The sequence below is a fragment of the Malaclemys terrapin genome, chromosome 2 (assembly GCF_027887155.1).
Source record: "Malaclemys terrapin pileata isolate rMalTer1 chromosome 2, rMalTer1.hap1, whole genome shotgun sequence".
NCBI classification, from domain to species: domain Eukaryota; kingdom Metazoa; phylum Chordata; order Testudines; family Emydidae; genus Malaclemys; species Malaclemys terrapin.
Window position 1 is genome coordinate 89,561,694 of NC_071506.1, and position 24,706 is coordinate 89,586,399.

Sequence of the window (24,706 nt, forward strand, 5' to 3'; positions counted from 1 at the left end):
AGGAAGGAGAGATTGTTTATGGAGGGTGTCTGGGAGTAAGGGAAGGGGTGAGGGTATAAAGGAGAGGATGTTTACGGAGGGTGTCTGGGTGTACGGGAAGGGGTTAGGGGTGCATGTATAGAGGAGGAAGGAGAGGACGTTTACGGAGGGTGTCTGGGTGTACGGGAAGGGGTTAGGGGTGCATGTATAGAGGAGGAAGGAGAGGACGTTTACGGAGGGTGTCTGGGTGTACGGGAAGGGGTGAGGGTATAAAGGAGAGGAAGTTTATGGAGGGTGTCTGGGAGTAAGGGAAGGGGTGAGGGTATAAAGGAGAGGAAGTTTATGGAGGGTGTCTGGGAGTAAGGGATGTGGTGGGGGTGAGTGTATAAAGGAGGAAGGGGGATAAGTCTGAGGAAGATGTTTACAGAGGGTGTGTCTGTCCGGGTAAGGGAAGGGGGCGAGGGGGGAGTGTGGGGGGCTGTGTGTGTGAGGGAAGGGATGTGCGATAACATAGTTGGGGGGGGTCTGAGAGGACGGCTCTGAGCGCGGAGGAGCGGGCAATGTGTGTGGGGAGCCGGTGGGGGCTGTGACGTGCGAGGGGATAGCTGTCAGGCTCTGTGGGAGGGGATGGCTGTGAGCCTGTCAGTGTGGGCCGAGGGCCTCCCCTCCCCGCCGCTCTGTGCCTGCGCGGTGGGCTTACGCTGGGGTATTTACGGTAAGGTGGACGCGGCGACTGTGGCAGCTCCGTGTCAGGTGATCTGAGCCGAGGAGCCGCCTGGAGTCGGAGAGGAAAATGCAAGATGGCCCGACGGGGCCGTGAGGGGCTCCCCGCCGCCCCCTCCCCGGCCGGACCCCGGCAGCGCAGGGCCAGCGGCGAGCGCTGAGGCCAGCCCCGCCGCGCTAGAGCCTGTCCCCGGGAGGGGCACCGAGCCATGGGGCTCTGCTACAGTCTGCGCCCGCGGCTCTTTGGGGACCCCGGTGGAGGCGGCTCCATCTCCAGCGCCGCCTCGGAGCCCGAGCAGCCCGCAGAGCACACGGCCCCCCCGCCGCAGCCGCTCGGAGCCCCGCGGGGAGGCAGCTGCTGCGGGCAGCCGGGGGCCGGGGGCTCGCTCCACCCTGCAGACAAGCCCGGGGGAGAGGCGGACGGGCCGCCGCCGCCGCCGCTGCTGCTGCAGAACGGAGGCGGCAACGGGGCGGCCCCGGAGCGGCAGCCGCTGCCCAAGCCCGGCGGCAAACAGCCCCGGCAGCCGCCTCAGCCGGCCGCGCTGCAGAGACCCTGGGAGAAGCTGCGCCTGGAGGAGCGGGAGGCGGAGAAGGAGGCGAGGAAAGTCAGCAAGAGCATAGACCGGGCGCTGAAGGAGCAGAAGCGGGAGTACAAGCAAACGCACAGGCTGCTGCTGCTGGGTACGTGTGCAAGGGGGAGTCGGGCCGCCCCCGCGCAGCCCTCGGCCAGCAGGTGCCCAGCCGGGCTCCCAGCCAGCCCTTCTGGCGTCCCCCATAGTCCCTCCTTTGTCTCGTCCTTCTTCTCCTCTCCCCCTTTCTTCTTCTCTCTACAGCTCTGCTTCTCCCTCTGTCTCCCGCCTTCTTTCTCCTTTCCCCCTCCCCCAGGTTGCTGGCCCTCTCTCTCCCCCAGCCAGGTTTCCACCTTTTTTTCCCCTGTGTCCACCTCCCAGGGTCTTGAAATGGTTTTGCAATGGAGAATTTGATTTGTAACTAGCCCTATAAAAGGCGAGCTGCTCCACCCAGGCAGCAAAGCAGAAGTGATGTGGAGATTGGAACGAGCAGGCTTCATTTTCAGCTGGGAGGAGGAGGAGGAGGAGGAGGAGGTGTGCGTGGTATGCGGTGTGTGTGTCTGTGTTGTCTAGCCGAAAAGTAAACGGCGCTTGTGCTGGCATCTCAGGAATTCAAAAATCAGATGCATGGAAGATGAAAATGGCTTTTGAATAAAGAATGTGATCTGTCAAAGAGCCTCCTCTTTGCTACTTTTGTGGAACCACTGATGGCTTAATAGGAAGTGGTAGTACGGGCTTGTAGCTCGTAATGAGCATACTGCTGTAATGCTAGGAAATAATGGGCTGGTTATTTTAGGGAAGGTCTAGGGCATATGAGGGAAAGTAATTCGGCATGGGTATGTATATTCTTTAGCATATACTTGTTCCAAAGATAGTGGTTCACTTACCTATTTTCAAGAGGGGGGGAAAAACCCAAAACCAAACAAAAATACAACCCTGCAATGTGACTTGTTTTTTCGGAAATACTATGTGCTGTTTGCCATTTGCTCTTTACAGATATTAGTTAATAGTCTTCTCTAGAGGCTTAATCGCAGCTAATACCCCTGTGGTTTTTATACTGTAAGCGTATCTAATACAATCTAATTTCCTGCAGGAAATGGAATAGTCAGACTGCAGGGTTTTTATGTGTGGTTTTTTTTTTTTTTTTTTTTTTTTTAAATGGTCTAAGGGAAGGGGTTTGGGTGCCTCCTGAGCATGACCACTAATTTATGTTAGTGTTGAAATACCTTTTTTGGGGGGGGTAGGGGTAGGGAAGTACAAATATGTGTTGTCTTGTGTGTTGGCTTGGATCTCTGTAATGCATGTAGAGTGTGGATAGGTATATTTATTTATACAGCTGTACTTTAACTCATTCCTTCATTTGACTTTGGGGGGGGGGGGAGGAACAAAACAATGTAATATGGCAGTCTCCAAGATACTTCCTTATGTTAAGGTGTAATTCATGTTTACCAGAACAGTATCACTCAAATTCTAAAAATAAACTACAGACTTGATTATTGTCTGGAAGTTTGTAATATATAGCACAGCTGGTAATTATAGGGGGAAATTCCTACTGTTTGGAATACAATACTCTCTATAAAAATAAAAGTGGCCCCTACCACACGCTTTACCAGTTCAACTTCAATGCTTAAGCTTTAAAATTTATATCCTATTAAGATACATTGATGATTTATTTTTTTATTTTCTTTCTGATCTGTAAAACAGTGTGGTTGATACCAATGTGGACAGAAGAAGCAGTTGTCCCTGAACAGTGGCCTGCCTCTAAAGAGCCATTGTTTGAACAAAAGGTTGCTGGCAAATAAATGGAGTTAGTGTGTGGTCTTTTAATGTGGAGGCATTAAAATAGTAGACCAGAGAGACACAAAGCTCTTCAAGAAGGATACAATTTTTTTTTCTCTTCCCCCACCCACTAAGCTGCTACCTATACTAAAAATATTAGCTCAGCACTTCAAAAACCTCAATAGTAATTGCAGTCTAATCTGCAGCTCTTCCTGTTCTCAAATTAGGGAAGGGGGGATGGTATGTTGCTGTCATAGGCCCCAATCCAGCAAAGATTTTAAGTATGTGCTTAATTTTATGCACTGTGATGCCCCACTGTAGTCAAGGAGACTACTTGCAGCATGTAAAGTTTAGCATGTATGTAAGTCTTTTAGGATCTGGGCCTAAGAAATTGGCATTGTTTCATCGCTCATTTGGGACAGGTAAAGCTGCAGGAGCCTTGTGTTGCTATCGCTGCTCAGGTTCTGCAGCAAAGAATAAGTGAGAGGAGTTTATGTCTAAATTAATAACTGGAAAAAAATCAGCTTTCTAAAAAGTCTCTGTATATCAGAGAAACAGTAACTGGCAAAACACTATTTCTCCTCTTTGCAGTTCATTTTTTCAGATATATAAAGTAAATTGTTCAAGCTCTGTCTGATACATCGTAACTTCTTTCCTTGTATATTGTTGTGTGGATAGAAAATCCTTCTTTATAAAAGGACACTATCAACTTGAAATATGGCCTACTTTAAAATAACTATATATTTTTCCTGCCCCTGATGTCCCCTCACCAAGATACTTGCTTTTACATTCACCTTTTCCTATTTAAAAAAATACTCTTTTCTGCTGTGTGAAAAGGAAATGGCCTAAGCAAGAGAAACCCTAACAGTAGCTAGATACAAAGTTCTGTCAGATACACATGGGAAACAAACAAAATAGAGAAATATATTCCCCTATTCTTTCATTTATAGTAATCATGTATTGTTTTTAAAAACGTCTGAAAATTGTTTAAGCCCCTTAGAGATAATAGCAAGGTGGGTTTTTTTTTTGTTTTTGTTTGTTGATAATTCTGAACAAATGCACTAGGGATCTCATTTTAACATAAATTCCTGGGTCCTTTAATGAGGTCCACACCTGTGACCCACTTGTTCCTCCATGTAAATGCAAGGGATCACGGGGCTGGAACCAGCTGCAAGATCAGGGTTTAAATTAATTACTTTTTAAGGGGTCACTGTCCTTCAAAAATTGAAAAAAGGTGTGAGAAAGAAAAGTTGCTTGCCAAACTAAACTTGAATAAAATAAATAAAACTTTGTTTTATATAGCTCTTCACATATTCAAAACAATACATAAACATTTATTTTTTTCTATGTACATTTTGCACTAGAGGCATGCAGCCCTATTGTATGCAAAAATCCTTAACATAGAAGAAATTAACTGAAACCAGTCAGAGACTTCTGTCATTAGATATGTAAATTATGACTGCTGAAAGTCTTAAATATGTATGTTTAACTTTTTTTTTTTTTTTTTTTTATAATTGCAAAGCTTGTATGTGTTGGTGGATTTTTTTTTTTTTTCTTTAACATTTTTATCGTGGAAAAAATCATGGCCACCTTGAGCCTTTCAGTAGATAAACTCATCAGCATTTTTAATAGTTTAAACTGTAATGTATAATTCTGAAACTGTGTTGGGGATTGTGGGATAGGGGTAGGATCATCTGGGCATAGCTCTCCAAATTAATGTCCTGCCATTGTGGAGGGCTCATGCATTGGTACACCTCAGTTCCTCTTGTTCTTTGCCTGTGGCACATAATAGCTTGTCTCCTGGGGTTTATAATACTTTGATCTAATTCTGATTGCTGGGCTTACTGCAGGGATGGCTGTGCAAGGTTTAGTGGCCTGCAATGTACCTGAGATCAGATTTGATTATCTGGTGGTTCATTCTGCCCTTAAACTTTGACTCTCTGAAGATGTCTTATATAAAATTTCAGACACGTTATGTGATGTCAATTTTATTTTAAATTGGAAATGTTATGATTGGTAACTGAATAAAGTAACTTATAAATAGAACTTTAAATTTGATTCTTTTATGTACCATTAGTCATTTGTGCATGTTTATTGAGTTATTTAGTCACAGAATCTCTTTTGCTCTCCATTTCTACTTCATTAATGGAGAATTGAAGGCTGTGAGTTCTCACCCACATCATTGTTCTAAGGGGTTATTGACACACAAAGTTGCACTAAAATAACAGTTGTAATTACACCTCTTGTCGTTTTTTTGCTAAAGTGGATTGATTTAAATCACAGTTTTGTTTTTTTTTTTTTAATCAAGCTGGAAACATTGATTTAAATTATTGCTTTTAATCTTGTTTTGCGTTTGTACTTTCTAGCTGTTTTCCTAAAGTAAGTTCATTCTGTTTGGTTGGCATAAGTATTAATACATGCTGATTTACAACCAAATATAGCCTTTACAATAAAGATGGTGATACTTTTTACTTTCCAGGAGAATACATTATATCTATACACATTTATTAAAACAATTATATAGCTTTACATAGATTTATTCAGATTATCAGTTTTTACTTTTTTAAAAAATGATGAATGGTGCATCGCTTATTTACTAGGCAATGATTTTTATGGATGTTTGTCAAGCCGTGTTTGAATTCCAATTTCCATCCAATTAAAAATGTACAGAAGCAGCATTTTAACATTGGATTTTTTTTTATTTACATAAAACTACCATAAACGTGCTGGATACACAAGAAAACAAAGTTGATCAAAACACATTTTGTGTTTAAAACTGATTAAGCAATAGTATTGACATAGGTATTGAATTGATGGGTTGTTTCTGGTCACCATGGGCCAGGTTTTCAAAGGTATTTACGTGCCCAAAGATACAGATAGATGCCTTGTGGGGTTTTCAGAAATGCTTAAATAGCTTAGCTGCCTAACTCTCAGCAAAATCAATGAGCGTTTGCATCCAATCTGTATTTTTGGGCACCTAAATACCTTTTTAAAATCTCATAGACTCATAGATAGATGCAAATCTGTAGATATCTGCTCTATATCCATGGATATCCACAGACAGTGTTCGCGGATCAGGTGTGGATACAGTGTTTGCATCCATGCAGGGCTCTACTCATAGACTCGAGGGCCGCAAGGGACCATCGTGATCATCTGGTCTGACCTCCTGCACGTTGCAGACCACAGAACCTCACCCGCCCATAACCTCTGGCTAAGTTACTGAAGTCCTCAAATCTTGATTTAAAGACTTCAGGTTGCAGAGGATCCACCACTTTGGCCTAGTCTACACTATAAAATTAGGTTGATATAACTACATTGCTCAGGGGGGTGGAAAAAATCTTTAATTCCTGGAGACTCCAGGACAATCCTGGAGGGTTGGCAACTGTAACCAGAGAATCCTCCCATCCATGTATGTAGCATCTGTATAGACAAGCCCTCATTCTAGTTCAGACCAGGAAGTGACCCAGGCCCCATGCTGCAGAGAAAGGCGGAAACCCTGAGGTCTCTGCCCATCTGATCTGAGAGAAAATTGCCATGTTCAGGGTCAGGAAGGAATCAGTTAGACCCCAGCTAACTGACTAGTAACTGTCATCATCTCCCACCCAGTTTTTATTCATATATTGGAAGAGCAAAAACAAGCTTTCCTGGTTTTTCAACTCTGAATTCGTTCCTCAACTTTGAAGGAAACTAATCCAAATGAAGAAAATGTTCTTTTAGCACTTGTTAGCTAAACTGAAACCAAGTAATTAAGGAAAAAGCTTTTCTGCACAACAGAAACTGAAAGCACTTACATTTGGAAAAAAATTGTAAATACCAGTATTGATTCAGTTGTAAAGACTGAAAATAATACAGATATTTATTTAATGCGGTACCTGACATTGTGCTATCTTTATAAATCTTGAGTTAACCTCAGACCCCTTGATTCTGTACATAATTAAAAAAGCAGCACTCTTTAACTCATTAAAATTTGGATGGGGGTTATAGATGCAGCATTTTTTTAAAGAGAAAACATGAAATTAAATAGATCTTTTTTTAAATAAAAAAAAAAAGATATTTTTAAAGTCTGTAATTGTCCACCCTCTTCTTCAGCGCAAATATAGGTGCGGACTCTTATTGTTAAGCCAGAAGTTGGCCCCTCTAGTACATGCCTGCTTAAAAACCTCTGACTGTATTGTTGTGCTTGTAATAAACTTCTGTACTACTAGAAAGTGATAGCATGTGCTGTAACTGAATTAATTGGAGCATCATATCTGGCGTTCTGTGGAATATCAATCACACATTCTTGTTGGCAGAGCACTGACTGTTGTTACTAGACTAATGATCTTATTGTTTTGTGCTGATAGATTCAGGACCCATTGTATGTAGGCAATTATAATATAGACCTGAACGTACAAGTGTCAGGAACAGAATTTCTTAAGTCTCTGAGTTAAAGGTCTGTTATGTATTTTACCATCATATTAAAGCAAATGGCTCTTAAAACAACCAAATCTTTCATGTCATTCTGACATCTTACCAAATGCTGTGCTTTATGATCTTATGCTAAGTGCGATACAAACACAGGAGAAGAGGGAAGAGCTTACAACCTACCTGGAAGACGCACATTAAGGATTTAAAAAAAAAAAAAAAAAGCCAATAAGCAGTGTGCTCAGGACAGTGATAGGTGCACAAATTAATTAAAAAGAAACTAAAATCATGTGCAAGCTGCTGAAACTGATTCTTGATCTAATCATTGTTAGTTTCTCTTTTGCTTTTGGCCACTGATTACTTGTACTCAACCCTTGCCTAATTATTAACCTATTTCAAACTTTTTTGTTTTTGCCTGCTTTTCTTTAAAAAAATGTTTTTAAGTCTTCTCCACTCTTAATGAATGTGGAAGGGAGCAGTAAGTTGTGGAGAATGTGTATCTGCTCTGAAGAGACAGACCCTACAATCATCAGAGTATGCTATGGATTCAGACTTCTGTATAGTAGTTTCCTAAAAATGTCAAAATAGACATTTGGTAGAATTGATAAGTTAGCATGAAAATCTGATGCACTATTGTATTGCTTTTTATATAGTTTTCATTAGCTCAGACTGTAAAGTGGATTTAAAATACTTAAGGGGGTGTTCTGGGATTTAAATTTACATCAGGCTTACATGTTATAGAAGAATGATTCAGGAGAAGAGGGCTGTTTGTTTTTTTTTTTTTTTTTAAGGTATGTTTTAAAACTTTCCGCTGTCTAATAGAGGCCCTCATGTGGTATTTCAATCATGCATATATTTTTCCTTTTAGATGTGTCCAAATACAGTAATTGTAATGTTTATAATACTCCATAGTGCCTTTTTCATTCTAGCATCATACTTCATAAATTAAACTGCCCCACATTTTTGAGGGGACTTTACAGAAATTTATCATACAACTTCTAGACTTAAATTGATATGAAAGATAAGTAAAATAAGCTTTCAGGGCAATTCTCTGATGAGAAACTCAGCACCCGGGCCAGCTTGTGGGAAAGAGGAAGTGCTGAAATTTTTATTAGAGTGCTTTCCACGGTTCCTTCTTATCAGCCTCTAATGATTAGGTGCCTGATAAACTTGAACAACTCGATGCATCATGTGGGTGGTGTAAGGAAGGAATAATTTTCTTCCCTGAACCTCCTGACTGCAATGGTATAGGATATCTTTTCTCAGTCTTTCCTTCAACCTTATTTTGGTGGTATATGCCTGTGAATAGTCTATTTGTTTGCCTCTGCTGCTGATCATTGCTTTCCCAAGCAGCAGAATGACCTGATTCTCTTCAGCAGCTCTACTTGGTCCCTAGGTTCTGAGCAGCAGCAATGAGACTCACCAGTTTTGCTAACTTCCTTCTGTTGATGCTGAAGTCCTGAGCAGAGGCACTTGAGCTGTCTGTAGTCAGCTGAAGTTAGCATTGCATCATTTAACATTTAGAAAGCTTGATTTCCACCTATAAAGAAATAAGTATTCTTTAAAAGGAAACAAACAGCTGAAGAAATTGTCACTTTACACAGGATGAATGTATTTTTCATGCTCTATACATATTGACTCCATTTTAAACATGAGTAAACTGAGACACAGAACAGATGCTTCTTAACCAAGATCACACTGCAGATGATGACAGGGTCAGGACTAAAATTCTAAAATCTCAATCTCCTTCTCTGACCATACAGGGTTCTATATCCAGTAGAGAATGTACTTCATTAACATTTTTTTAAAATAAAGCAAACAATAATCCTTTTTTGCATTGTGTAATAATCCTCCTTTTCAGTAAATAAAATTTTCAACTTTGAATTGTGTTTTTTTTTTTTTTTTTTTAAATGTTGTAGATAGAAATGCTGAAATAATTCATTTGATGGAACAGTAATACCAGGCAGTATATCTTTAATTCCACTGACAGAATGTCTCTGTCAGTCACAAGCTTGTTTTGTCTCATGACCTGTAATTGTTTGTTGCAGCATTATGAGATTGAACATCTTACCTTAGTGCCCAAAGGAAATTGTTAGAACAAATTTTTCTTAAGACAATAAGAGGCTTAGCCTTCATCCCCCACCCCACCCCAAAAAAGCCCCACAGGGTGGGGAAGGGAAGTAGGAAGTTGAGGCTAAATTTAGTTCTGGTGTAAATCCACTTATTTCCCTCAGTTGCTCTAGATTAGGAATGAATTTGGCCTTTGTAGAACAATTATTTGAGACAATCTAATATTTACCATCTGCCATAGCTTATACTTCGTTCTTATATTTTCTCAGTTGAAAACAAGGGAGTGAAGGATGAGAATATCTGTAAGAATATCATTGCAAAGCAAGTTGATCAGCAGTGATTAATATTCTTTTAATATTGCACATGTATATGTTAAAATCCTTTTTAATTCCGCTTCTGCACATAAGACTGTAAAGTTACAAGGTCAGAGATTTAAGATACTTTACTTTTTTTCTTAATAAACTGCATTAAGCAGATTGTCTAAGCAGAGATAATTCACTGTTTGTATGAGGCTTCAAAGAGTGGGATCAGAACTGATAGGCAGTATTAAAGAAATTCTGTATTTCTGTTCTCAGCATTTTTTGTCTGCCTGTATGATGTTTAGTCTTTGTGTACAAACCATCAAAAGACAAGATCCAGTCTTGGAATGTAATAACATCAAGGCATGACATTAGGAAATATCTTCCAGTATAAATGTTTGATAGTCATTTTGAGGTGTAGTTAAAGGAGACGATCAACATAAATGTTTTTAAATTCACTAAAAGTTCCAGTTATGGCCAGAGCACTCTAAATAAACTGTCTTTTGATTTTATTTTTTATTTTTTAATTCTAAGGCTTTTTCTCTTATCTGGTTGATGTTTTATAATTTAGACATGGGAATAGTGACACTGGTTTATACATAACATTTAAATACACAAAGTAAACAAATGGGGGGGGGAATAGGGTGTGTTTTGGTAACTTCTTTCAATTCTAGTTATATTGGGTGTTGAAATTTTATAGCAGATGTGAAACTTTCAAACAAATGTTTGGGGATGGTTGAGTTGATAGCCTCTCTAAGAAGGAAATGTGTTTCTGAGAAACAAATTCAAGATCATTGTCCAACTGGCCTCTTAAAACTGTGAGGAAGGAAAACATTCCATTCATGGTATGGTTTAGTACACACAGTAGAGATAAGCAACAAGCTTGAGAATATTTGCAGTAACAATAAATCAGAACATGATTCTCTCTGCATAGCGTTTCTATTGTAACCGTCAAAGAGAAAATCTTTGGTAATATATGTGATATATTCCATATCTCATTTCTGACACATTTTGATAGGATAATAAGGTTTTTCCAGTAGGAAGAATGAAGTCTGTAATACATTGCAGAAGGCATAGACCACAGAATCTTGTCCTTTGGAGCACATGTAGCTTAATATGGAGCAACTTGCTTCCCCCCCCTTTTTATCTTCTTTAAAAGATGGGGTGAATTTTGCACAAAGTGTTAAACAACTCTGCTGCAACATAACCTCTCCAGTTATGGAGACCCATTCTTTCTGTGACCTTAGAAGTGAGTTTAGAATAGGCTTCAATGGAATTTGGAGTTAGAATGCAGTAGCTTTATGATGTAGATTTCTTTAAGGAAGATCAGTGAATATCAGATGTGTGGCATTAAGATACTTGCAATGTAAAATAGATTTTTGCAACAGGAGTGCTGACTGACTAGACTTCAAAAGTGTTCTAGAATATCACATTCCTACATGTCAGAGGCTTCAAGCTTCAAAAATCCACTACACGCAATCAGTGATGAGGGAAGTTGATTTTTTTCCTCCCCAAATGTTGGACATTTGTGCTACAAAATGCAAGCGTATGCTGTTGTAAGTGTCTGACTGGAAACATTGAACCTGTTATGGGCTTGCTAGTTCTTGTCCCATTTTAAAAATGGGATACCCTTGGCTATTACTATTGTTTACATCCTTGTGATGTGCTTGGAATTACACAAGACAAATGGCAGGGTTTTCTTTTTTTTCCCTTCATTCTCTACCTGCACCCTCAGGTATATAGTGTCCATTTCAGTCTTGTGCTGGTCAGTTCAGGCTTCTGAGTGTCATGTTGATGGATTTGACTGCTTTCTCTATTCTTCAGTGTAATGTTTCTCTAGTTTACCCTCTTTCTCTTTTCTGATGGTGTCTATATTAACTTGTCATAGAAGTCATGTTGCATCCTTGTTGTATTTGGATTTTTTAGTTGTGCACGGTCGACAGTCTGTCTTCTTTTAACCTTCTTCATCCTCTTTAACTTCATCTTCAAATTAGTGAGGGTTATGGTCACTGCCCACATCATCTGCTCCAGGAATGGGGATGGTAGACATGAAGGTGGCGTAGCAATCCTAATGTCAGTTGAAGCAGAGCAAGCATACTGACTAGGTGGGAATCAGTCAAAGAAAGCATTATCAGAGCTCACTTTCAGACTAGATTTTCCCTCCCAAAACTCTGTCATACAGTGCTATACACCAACAAAAAAGCCAAATGAGGAAAAAGATGTGTTTTATGATTTGTTAAAGGATATGTCCTCCAAGATCCCAAAATATATCATAGTGACTGATTATTTTTTAACTCAAAGGTTGGAAGTAACAATGATGGGTTAGTGAGGCAGAGGCTTGGACATGAACCAAAATTGTGAACGATTAGTAGAAATTTGCAGTTTGAACAACCTAGTGATAAGGTGGAACAATATTTCCTCAAAGAAATCCATGGTATTACAAAAAACAGTTTCCCTTCCCTGAAGAACTTGCAACCTAAAAGACCTCCATAGAGAAGACAGGACACACTGAGGATATGTAGACAAAGGAATAACTTGTTCATTCATATGTACTTTGTAGATCTGGAACTTTTGGGCATCGCAAAATATAATGTATTTAGTACAGGTACATTGGAAAATGAATTTATTGAGGAAAATTTCACGTTTGTAGAAGTATCTAATTGTTGAGGTATTCAGTCAGCAAACTGAACGATGAAAGTACTTGGACATAAAATGTGTGCAGTATTCATGCTCATTAGCTGTGGCTGTCACTATTACATTACTATTGTAATGTGTCTCACAAAGTCATGGATTGAATTCATAACATAACATTAAGTTTAATTTAAGCACACTGGATTAGATAAAACAATAAAATAAGTGTATTAACTACAAAGAGATTTTAAGTGAGTACAAGTAATGAGCAAGGCTACTATTTAATCACAGGTATTTTTAGTAAAAGTCATGGACAGGTCACGAGCAAGAAACAAAAAATCATGGTCCGTGACCTGTCCATGACTTATACCATAAATACCCTGATTGAATGTTGGGGGGAGCCCGCGGCACCAGCTGCTGGGGAGGGGGGCGGGGGCAGCGCAGCCTGCTCTGGCCCCCACTGCTCCCAGGAATGCTGCTCAGGCAGTCTCCAGGGGCAGCCTCATCAGCCACTGTTCAGGCGATTTCCCAGGGCCAGCTGCCCGAGGCTGCCAGAGCAGCGGGCAGTGCAGCTGTTCCCCAGAGCTGTGTGTGGTAGGGTACCTCGCAGCTCCTGGCCCCCAGGGGCAGCGGGGGAGCCCCAGAGCTGCAGGTAGCAGGGGTACCCCACAGCCCCCGGCTGCTGCAGCTGTGAGTGAGAAATTTACATCTTGGCAAACAGATTTACTGTCGTCTGAACCCCAGCTGGAGATGATTCTCAAAGATGAGAAATGCTATAAGAAGGGAGAACAGAGTCTGTAAATCACCTCTCTCCCCTCATCTCTATTCTCAGCATCAACAACATTTGAAAGACACAAGAAGCATCATGAACTGGGGGAATGGTCCTGGCTGAAGATATTTAGCCAGACTGCTGGGAGCATGTGGTGAGAGAGAACTTTTTGCTTCAAGTTCACATAGCTTGGAGTAAGGGTAAGATTTTTGTCATGGTTATTTTTAGTAAAAGTCATGGACAGGTCACAGAAAATAAACAAAAATTCATGGAAGCCTGTGACTTGTCTAGGGGCAGAGGGGCAGCTGCCAGCTCGAGCTCCACCGCTGCAGTGGGGAGGGGACTGACCGCTCCTCCAGCCCCACCTCTGTGAGCAGCGGGGGCTGAAGCGGAAGCCATCATGGAGGGCCATTCAAATCACAGAATCCGTGACAAAATCGTATTCTTGGGTATTAGTTTGCATTTTACCTTTTATTTCTTGGTACCAATTCTGACTTTTATGCCTCATTACTTGTAATCACTTAAACTACAGAAAGATAGATGTTAATAAGCCATCTGCTCCACGGAATTAAACCCTCTTCCCCAGCGCTGCCCCACCGAAACAGCAGTATTGAACCTCGGGAATATGTTATAGTGGCCCCTAAGGTAGTATAATTAAGGTAAAAGAAAAATGTCTTTTTGCTAGAAGTAGAATAAGATCTCCCCCCCACTTTGTAATCGATTGCCCTGTTGAATGAATGAGGTGTGAATGAGGAAGGCGTGGAAGGCAGGCACCTCTGGACAGTTGCAACGCTTGGAGAGGGCAGGCCAGCTCTAGGATTTTTGTCGCCACAAGCAAAAAAATTTTTGGCCGCCTCCCCCTTTCTTTTTCGTGCCCCCAGCTCCACCCCTTCCGAACCCCTTCCCCAAATCCCCAGCACTGCCTCCTCCCCTGGCGTGCCGCATTTCTCACCCCCATTGCTTCCTACGGGCCCCCCGTGACGTCCCGCCCTAGCTCACCTCCACTCCGCCTGCTCCCCCGGGCATGCCGCCGCTCCGCTTCTCCCCCATCCCTCTCAGGTGAGGGAGAGCGGAGAAGTGGAGCAGCAGCGCGTTCAGGGGAGCAGGCGGAGCAGAGGTGAGCTAGTGTGGGGGGGGCGCAGGAAGTAATGGGGGGGTTAGAGGAACCGCTCCCCACTCCAGCTCACCTCCGCTCCACCACCACCGCCTCCCCCGAGTGCCCGCCGCTCAGCTTCTCCTCCCTCCCAGCCTTGCTGCGCGAAACAGCGGTTTCGCACGTGGCAAGCCTGGGAGGGAGGGGGGAGAAGCGGAGCAGCGGCGCATTCAGGGGAGTAGGCAGAGTGGAGGTGAGCTAAGGTGAGGGGGTGCAGGAAGTAACGGGGGGGTAGAGGAACCACTCCCCGCTCCAGCTCACCTCCGCCGCCTCCCCCGAGCGCCCTGCCGCTTGGCTTCTCCTCCCTCCCAGCCTTGCTACGCGAAACAGCTGTTTTGCGTGCAGCAAGCCTGGTAGGGAGGGAGAAGAAGCGGAGCGGTGGCGGCGCGCTCAGGGGAGCAGGTGGAGGCGGAGCGGAGGCGAACTGGGGCAGCGAGGGCACTTTTTTCCCATGCCCCGGAGTCGGCACCTATGATGACCGGCGCCAGAATGCCGCCCCTAGAAATGTGCCGCCCCAAGCACCTGCTTGTTTTGCTGGTGTCTGGAGCCGACCCTGGGAAAGGGGGTGGAAGCAAGACCAGATCAGTAGAACAGGTCAGCAACCAACTCACCACTCGCCTCCTCAGCTCCCTTGCCCCGGCTCGCCTACTCACCTCCCGCCACTGCCCGCCCACTCGCCTCCTCGGCCCTCCAGCCTCCCGGATCGTCTACTCATTCCCTGCCACTGCCCGCTCGCTCACCTACTCAGCCCCCCTCCCTCACCCGCCGCTTGTCTACTCACCCCTCCCCCCCCGCCCGCGGGCCACACAGTGAGCCCATCTACTCAACCCATGCGGGCCGCACAATGAGCCCACGCGGGCCGCATGTGGCCCCCGGGCCACATGTTGTGCAGGCCTGCAGTAGAGTATCAGGCTCTTAATCTGAGAAGCCAGGGTTCGAGCCCCTGTCTGGGCACTTAAGTTGTCTTGTGTGCCAAGAGCCAAATGATTCCTGGGGGTCCAGAGCCACACATGGATTCCCAGACGATATGGCAATTTCCTGGAAAGGTCCCTTTCTCTTGCTCCCCCTGAGTGATCCTGGTTCAGGTGCATGGCCAGCTTCATCAGGAAGGTATTCTGGTCCTGCCAGGAGGCTGACAAGAAGGATGAGCCCCCTGCTTTAGGGGAGGCCACTCTGTTGCTGAATGACTCCTGCCCAAGAATGGTCCATGCATTCCGAGCTGGTGAGTGATGGAGCAGGCCATCGCACAGAGCTTGTGCAGTCTATTTAAACTGAATCCTGCTAAGGTTAGTTATTCTATAGATAACTTGCAGAAGTAGCTGACATTTCATACTGTTCATACTGTTGCTTTGTTGCTTAAAAATCCCCCATTGTAGTTCCCCAGTATTCTTACAAACTGAAATAATTTTGGTGTAGGTAGAACTGTCCATCTTCCTTTGATTGAATATCTTAGCCAAATAATTAATAAAAAATGTGTGCGGAAGTGAATCTGAAAAGTGGTTGAGGCAGCCATTTTTTATCTAAAATTTAATCAGTTGAGTTTTGGTTTGCAAAACTAAAATTGAGGCTGGTATGGATGTGGATTGTAATTTATCTGACTCACCATAGCTGAAGGGGCAGCAGAAATAGGTAAGTTTTTGACCCACTTCTTGTTGATTACTTCCCCCGCCTTCTCCATGAAAAACCTTAGAAACAGTAGTTGCTGTTTTGCATTATTCCCTTTCTCTGAAAAAATCTTCTCTAGCACAGCTTTTTGGTTTAATTTAAAAATTAAAATTAATAAAAGTCTGCTGTTCAGTGTTTTCGAATAGGAGTTGAATATTGTTCAGTCCATTCTGTATTATGAAGCTGTCAAGATAACTTCCCTTATGACATGTTACACTTTACTTCTGGTGTGCTAAGGCCATTCTCAGGTCAAATGGTGTAGCAATAGTTCTGTGAGTGCTACAACTGTAGATTTCACCTGCTCCTTTACCAGCCTGCTCTTTCCTAACACTGCCTTCTAGTTCACTGTCCAGCCAATTCATGGCTCTATTGGCTTCCTTTTCTTCATCCTTTTCTTTTGGTGCCCCTACTCTACTTAACACCTACCTTCAATAAAAGGGTTTATTTACACAGTAACTTTTAACCAACTTAAATTATACTGAAGTAGGGCACTCTCTCTCTGAGAGAAGAGAGTCCACAGAGATTTGCACAGAAATAACGAAAGGTCTGAATGATAATAACTAACTTTTCTGTCCCATTACAACATCTTATTTTTCTTTGATTTAGAACTTCTCATTACCTGCAGTCCACTTTAAATCAGTTGGTGTGTAGTAATTACAGGAGCAGGTACTTCTGAGTTGGTGCAAAAGGAAATGCTACAATAGCTTTCACAAACCATATGGTGTCACTGGGAACAAAGTGCTATGGAGCATAGGCTTGTGGGAGAATATCCCATTTTATAGCTTGCATTGATAGCTGGAACCAAGGATGTCTAACAAAGGGAGTTCTGTCAGTATAACTTTGTCTAAATACACAAGTTGTACCACTTGAATTACATCCGTATAGTAAAATATCACACCGCTAACTGAAATAGGTATACCTCTACAAAATCTGTAGACCAGGCCTAAGCTGATAGGCTTGCTAAGAAGACCATAGAAATCTATCATACCAGTCTTGGAAAAAAGTTTCTATACTGGATGTAGCTTAAATTATTTAAACCTTTTTTGTTTTTAAAGGTGCTCAAGCATAAGAAGTTAAAGAATCAGATTACTGAGCTAGGTTCTAATCTTAAAGATGTCTAAAGAGGAACTTTTTTCAAAGATGCACTGAACAGTTAAATAATTCTGTACTAGTTGACTGAAATCTCTTAACTCAGATATTCACACATTATCAAATAGGACATAAACTATTTAAAAATATATCCTGTTTATTCCTTGTATCCACTGATTCTTCATTACAGGATTGCCCTTCTCCACTGAGGGAGGGAGGTGGTGATGGGACTTGAAAAAGTTTTCACAAATGGGAAACATCACTAAGGACTGCAGAAAAACACACATGGCCATTGGAAGCTTGAGTACTAATTCTTATTTTGAAAAGTGAGTGTTAATTGCTCCTTGGTTTAGTTCTTGCTTTCTATGTTTAACTTTTGACTGTGGGGAAAACATTGTGTTCTGTTTACATTCAGTGAATTTAGCATTCCTAAAAGGTGCTAGCTTGCTAGCTCTGGAAACTGGAGACTTTTGTTTGCATAATGTGCACAGTTGAGGCAGTTCAAGCTCATAATTGCCTCCTCTTTGATACAGCCTTTGCCTTCATTGGGGAGGGGGGGAAGGTGTGTTCTTAATGCAAGGTAGCTACCTCCATGTAGAATCTTAGTGAAGACAGGGCAGGTTGTAGTATTCACTTGTGTGAAAACTAACCTGCCTTCTCCTCACTAGGATTTTACATTGAGTTACGGAACTTGTAGTAAAAACACACTTGGCGCCCGCGGGTACCGTGTTGTGGACCCCAATTTAGGTGATATCCTGCATGAATGGGTTGTAAAAAATTATGAAGTCGTTGTTACATTTTACAAATGTGGTATTCTGTCAGGGGAGTAGACTCATGTAGGATATCCCCTAAATCTATGTTTTTCCCCTACCCATAATTAAATCCAGATTACTCTCACCCCCCACGTCACTCTGGACAATACCCATAGCAAGCGTGTACAGCAAGTTCAGGTAGTGCCCATCCATTATAGTGGAAAGACATATTGTGACTTTGGGTGTTTTGGGACATCATTCAAAGAAGGCAGAGTTAAGGTTGCACCAGGATATATAGTGTTGAATGTTGCGGAACTTGACGTTCTGGAAGGGCACGAGCTATCGCCAGGCAACTGTAATTCTGTATTAATAAAGTCTTTCACCATTTTATTTCCTAGGGTTTCTTTTTGTTTTTTAAACAGAAGTCTTTGTTAGTAGGAGTTAATGGCGATTTATGCAGTTGTAGTTCTTACCTAGATTTGCAGTTGGTGTGCTATTGTGGCTAGGCAATAATGAGCAGACCTAACTTTTATATAGTTCTTTTCAGTAGTAAATTTCAAAGAACCATACATTATTACCTCTATTTTACAGATGGGAAACTGAGGTAGAGAGAGATTAAGTGATTTGTCCAAGGTCAACTAGCAGGCCAGTCTGGCAGAGTTAGGAATAATCCCAGTTCAGTGTTGTGTTTTTTTGTTTTGTTTTTCCCCATTAGGCCCCATGGTTAAGTGATTCCTCAGTTCTCTTGCCCCCACATTTTGTCATAATGGAATGGGGAATAATGGCCATACTTTGAAATGTTTGCAATGTGTAGTGGTTAAAAGAGCCATTGAGTGAAATCTCATCCATGATCTGTGTCCCAAGATCTTGACAGCTTGAATTATGTGGTGGTTACAGTAATTTTAAGTGTGTGACACGGGGTGGCTTGTTTTAGATCACCAAGTGAAAAGCCTCGATCTAAATCATCAATTTTAATCAACTTTTCCATTTACTTCAGTTACTTCCTAAAGAAAATTGGATTCTCAGTGGTTGATATAATCATTAAAACATGTTGATTTACAAATAAATAGTCTTTACACTAAATTTCATACATCTTTTTGCAATCTATATACATTTATTTAAGCAATTATATAGTTGAATATTTTCAAACATTTTTAGTATGTTTGTGTAGTGAGGCAGACAGGCCTCCCTCCTCTGGGGTGAGTGAGGGAGTGTTACATGCCCCTTGGAGGGCAGAGCCTAGGCTGGCTCGCCTCCCTTGCCGGAAGGACAGGGGCGTGGCCAGCAGTATAAAAGACCAAACCCACAGCCCATTCAGGGGGAAGCCTGCATAGGGGAAGGATGTCCCGCCAGTTCCAGAACAGCACGGAGCAGATCCCCCACCTGGCTCGGCCCATGCCCCAGACGCGGACAACAAGTGGCCCAGAGTGCCCGCCGCCGCTTACCCGGAGGAGACGGACAATGACTGGACGTCAGAGGTACCCACCCCAGGGGAGGCAGGAAGTGGCCCAGGGGCAGCCGCCGTAGGGCTGGCTGCAAAGCCCAGAGCCCCAGCATCGGCGCGTTGCGGCTGGATCCCCGCCGACCCCGGGGCAGCTGATTCTGCCCCTGCCAGGGCCCTGGGCTGGGACGCGGTGGAGTAGGGAGGGCCCGTGTCCCCTTGCCCCCCCCTACCAGGTGGCTGACCTTCGTTCCTCTGCAAGGGGCTCTCGCTCTGAAGAGGAGTGGCCCCAGCCCCTTAGGAATGTTGTTTGCTGACTGCCTGAGCCCTGCAAACCCAGGCCCCAGCCTACCTTTTGAGACTGTAGTGTTTGCTGGCTGCCTGAGCCCCGTCCAGGCTAGAGCCAGCCCCTTAAGACTATTGTTTGCTGGCTGCCTGAGCCCAGGCAAGCCCAAGCTCCAGTTAAACCGAGATGAGCTTGGAGGTGGGCTACCGCCAACCCTTCAGTGACCTCCCTCCTCCGGGGTGAGTGAGGGAGTGTTACAGTTAAAAAATGGTGAATAATCTATTGCTTATTCCCTAGAGGATTAACTTTTTGCTCATGACTTGTGTCAAGCTGCATTAGGATGGTAACAGAATTTAATTAAACACATGAAACAGCATACAAAATTATTTTTATTGAACAAAACAAGCCCATAATATAGTATGTAACTTATTGTGCAATATTTATAAAGCATTACCTCAAAAGTTAAATGTTTTCTCCCTGATTGTTTATAGTATAAAGCAGGCGTTAATTCAAAGTTTTTGTAGAGGCTCTTTGATTCAGCATATTTTTTTTCAATGTTTTAAGAGAAGATAGTAAGTTTCGGCCTTAACATAGTTTGTATTAAATTCAGATTTCATTTTAAACGTGTTTATTTTTAAAAAGAAGAAATTAATTATAATCTAAGTAACAAAATAAAAATACTATTTCAATCAAAAAATCTTTTTTTTTTTTTTTTTTTTTTAAATCATTGATTTTTATCCACCCTGGTGGGAGAGAAGATGGATGTGTCTTTTTCCTTCACCTGCTTCTCCATCCATTTTCCACAACATGTAGTCCCACTGCCAGCACTTTCAGCTCACCCTCTCTTTCCCATCCCATTAAGCCATTAGTTGGCACCGTAGAGGCCATTAACATGTAAGATGTTGATCCTTGCTGTCTCTTGCCGTCTGCTACAGTATACACATCAGACAGCAACTTACTGGAGGGTTGACTCGCACACTTTATGTAGTGTGAACTGAATGCTAAGCTGGATCCCTCGTTCCCATTAACCTCCTACCCCCCAGCTGGGACTCCTTCCTCTGTTTCAACAAAGCTTCTCTAGGCCCACTCAGTCTGCCCCTCTTCTAAACTGGGCCCTTCCCTCACACTCTGGACTTCCTTCCCCATTCCACATGCCGGTGTTGTGTATCTTAATTATTTTCTGGGTTTCAGATGTAAATTAGCATTATCTTCAGGCACCACACATATTTTATGTGGGGGGGCAAAGAGAGGGGTTCAAACACCCCAAGAGGAGCAGGGTTCCCCCCCAATCCCAGAACATGCAATGGGCAGGGAGAGGGGCTCAGGCCCTTGCAGTGGGGTAGGGCTCCCCCAGGTCATACTGGACACACAGGGAAGGGGAGAATTCAGGGCTGACAACCCATTTCCCCAAATCCCCAACTACCTTTGGTACCCTTCACATTCTACAATCCTTCCCACTAATTCCAACCCCTCCCCTTACCTGAATACCCAACCTCTTTTCCTCCTCTGCAACCTATTCCCATTTGTCCCCTTCCCTGTAATACACCATCACTTGAGGCAGACCAAACTCTTCTCCCCCTGTTACTACTACCACTTACTCTTGCAGTCTCTAATCACCCTTCCCTTGTCAGTTAGCATTGCGTGTGTAATTTATTTTCTTTGCAAACATACACCTCTACCTCGATATAACGCTGTCCTTGGGAGCCAAAAAGTCTTACTACGTTATAGGTGAAACCGCGTTATATCGAACTTGCTTTGATCTGCTGGAGTGTGCAGCCCCACCCCCCAAGAGCACTGATTTACCACGTTATATCAGAATTCGTCTTCTATCAGGGTAGAGGTGTAGTTTGAGTGCCTTCTTTATTATCTGCAGTATCCAAATGACATTTCTCCAAAATAAGAGTAAAAAACAGTCAGATTTTTCTCCAATATTTGCAGTTCGTGCTCAGATTTCTGCCCAGGGTGGGTTTCAAACTTCAACATTTGCTAGAATCTGTGACTGCAATGAAATGCTGGTGTGTGGTGTGGTTTTTTTTTTAGGGCTTTATCTTGGGAACCCCTTGCTCAAATGACCCCACCCTTGGATCACTACCCTGTGCTACACTTCTGTTAGCTATGTGGAGTAGCACGTCTTTAATGTTCAGGAAATATTATAGATGAACAGGATATACACTTTGGAGTTTAAAAGACTGTTTAAACAGTTTCTTGAAAATTTTGCATGATTTCTAAAACTTTGTGTGCCAATATAAATTGCATTACCCCACAAAACTTGAAATATTACTATAAATAGGCTTGACAGACTTGCATATGTCATTTTGCAAGAACAGGAACAGAAAATGTTAAATTGCTTGTTGAAAACTAGACAGTAAAGCGGGCCGAAGAAAAAAATGGCTACAGAATATTTCCAGTGTGTGCCTCCAAACTGGCTGGAGCAAATTTTCAAAAATTAAGAAACTCCCGGATCTGGTAAAACCCCTACTAAAATGCCCTGTTTGCCTAGGTGGAATGTGTCCATACCCTTTTCAGAATGGGTAACTGACTTGCCAAAGGTTATGTAAGGAAACAAATGGCAGAACTGGGAACAAAACTCAAAGGTGGTAGACCTGTTTATCTTGTAGACCATTCTATGGAGTGTTTTATGAGTTAGTGATAGAAAAACACCATTACTCATTCAATAAATGTCCTGATTTCCAGAAGTACTGAGCTTCTACCACTCCCATTCAAGATGTTGGGAGTTGAAAGTACTTGGCATGATTTTTTTTTTTTTTTTTTTTAAGGCTCTCCTTCTAATTCATGTGTCTAAATATGGATTTTTGGAACCTAAACTTTAGGTACCTGGGTTTGAAATTGTGGTCAATGTTCTTAACTCGTCATATCCTCTTTTAGCTCTTGAAGTTTGTAGTGATATTATAGATAAATATGTTGTTGTCACCGAGGAACCATAGTTTCTAGAAGCCAGATATGCTTTTCTCTTTTGGATTAAAATAAGGCATTCAGATACAGAGAAGATTATAGTATAAATGTTTAGACAGTAGACAACTTTCCAAATTGTGGAAATGTTAAAGTACTGTACCAAGTCTTGGAGAAACATACTAGACACCTGCTAATCAGAGGACTGAGTCATAGATCAAAACAAAAGATTACTGGAGGCAGTCATCATGCATGAGTTCTATGGACAGTACTCACAGAAGCAGCTGAGTACTACCCCTAGCTTCTAGAAAAGGGTGGGTTCTGGACCCTGCCAGATGGTTTCATTTCTTGCCCCAGCCTTTGGTTATTGGATGCCTAGTGAATATGAAACTCCAAGATACATCTCAGAGGGGAAAGGAACTGGTTTGCTCTTGTATATCATTCCCTACTCCACTGACCCCAGAAAACTGAAACAAATGCTGAGCTTTAATCATCCCCAGTCTTGTTAACTCTACCTCTTATTTGTTTTTCCTTTTTTTGGTCCTCTTTTCCTATGAATATTCCAGGTATCTGTTGCTACTACTGTTGGTAGCTTTTCCAAGCAGTAAAAGGGTCACATTGATAAGTGGCTTTTTAGTTTCATTGATACCCAGAAGAGTTTTTAACTGTGTGGGAGATAAGTTTGTTAATTTTGCTTTACAGTTTCAGAAAAATCTGAGCTTCAGCAGAGGCTATGTGCTCCTTCGAGAAGAACAGCTGCTTTGTGGGGAGTTTTCATTATGTCCTCTTCATATTTGGAAGGTTTTCTTTGCAACAATAGAACTAGAAATATAATCCTTTTGGGAAAAAGACCTTACTGTGCAGAAATTAAAAGTGAAGGTCCCCTCACTTACTATGACTGTCTTCAGTCAGGAGTGTCATAGAAGTTTAGGGTTGGAAGAGACCTCAGGAGGTCATTAGTTCCAACCCCCTGCTCAAAGGGTTTTCAAGGTTGGCTAGTACTATCCTACAGCCATGCACCAATATTTACAATACCTCTTTTTGTTTAGACTCATAATAGATATTTCTCTCTTAAAGTTCAGAGATCTCTCATCACAGGATCAGTTGGTTGCTTGGTGAGACCCTGCTTACCCTTCCCACCAAGGAATTTCAAATCTGATCAGTGCTGTATAATAACATTGCTATAGCTTTCTAAAATATCTGTGGTAACTGAAATGTAACAAATATTATACAGGAAAATGTTTGTCTAGTAAAGGTATGTCCAAAATACAGCTTGTGGGCCATTGTCAATTTCATCTTTAGTTTGAAGGTGTGGCCTGTGGACACTCAAGGCCCAGCTTGTTACACTCCATGTTGATTTAAATGAAGTAGTGTAGTTTGAGACTCTGAGGTTGCAAAGAGGCACATTACAAATTTAAAAGTAAGGGGTTCTACAATTTTCTGTTCTATGCAAACAGGGTGTGCCCTCCTATAAAGTTCCACTTACTCCCCTTCCATTAGAGAGATTTGAAATAAATATGGATGCTGGGCAGAGATGGAGGATTATAATCTTTTTAGCCCTCTGTGTCAGATAATCAATTTAAATATAAGGACTGCTGTTAACTTGCCTACTTTCTTCTGGGACTGTTTCTTCCCTCTATTATCAGTTTTTTTTTGTTTTGTTTTGTTTGTTTTTTTTACATCTATAAAAAGCATGCCAAGGCATGTTGCTTGCCAAAGTCTGAGTGCTCACTCTGTATCCTCTCTGAACACATTTGTGGGCAGTCACTTTATGACCTTCTGAACTTGGCTATCCCTGGATGAATTTACTTCCCCTGGTTCTCTCTTTTTCCCCCCCCCCCACCCCCCCATCTTCCTCCATGGCTAGAGAACTATTGAATGCTGTTTTGTTCAGTGAGAATCTTTACCACAAAGCAACGGTTGGATCCAAAGCTAGGGTTACCATACGTCCGGTTTTTCCCAGACATGTCCGGCTTTTCGGCACTCAAACCCCCGTCCGGGGGGAATTGCCAAAAAGCCGAACATGTCCGGGAAAATGCCAGCCAGGCACTTCCCCTCCAGCAGCGACTCTGCTCCGCCCCGACTCTTCGGCTCTGTTTAAGAGCCGGGCTGCCTGAGCGCTACCGACTTCGGGCAGCCCCCTTGCCTCCAGACCCTGCGCCGCCGGAGCCCGAGAGGGGAAGTGCC

The 24,706-nt window shown here is 42.6% G+C and overlaps 1 protein-coding gene across 1 annotated transcript in view; it reads left to right on the plus strand.

Moving 5' to 3' along the window:
- The first annotated feature begins 687 nt into the window (after nt 1–687).
- The window catches only part of GNAL (G protein subunit alpha L), a 315,717-nt gene continuing 291,698 nt past the window's right edge, over nt 688–24,706 (plus strand). Inside the window, exon 1 of the mRNA XM_054018365.1 lies at nt 688–1,383. Coding sequence (XP_053874340.1) covers nt 912–1,383 — 472 coding nt within the window. The 5' untranslated portion in view covers nt 688–911. The remainder of the gene's footprint in view (nt 1,384–24,706) is intronic.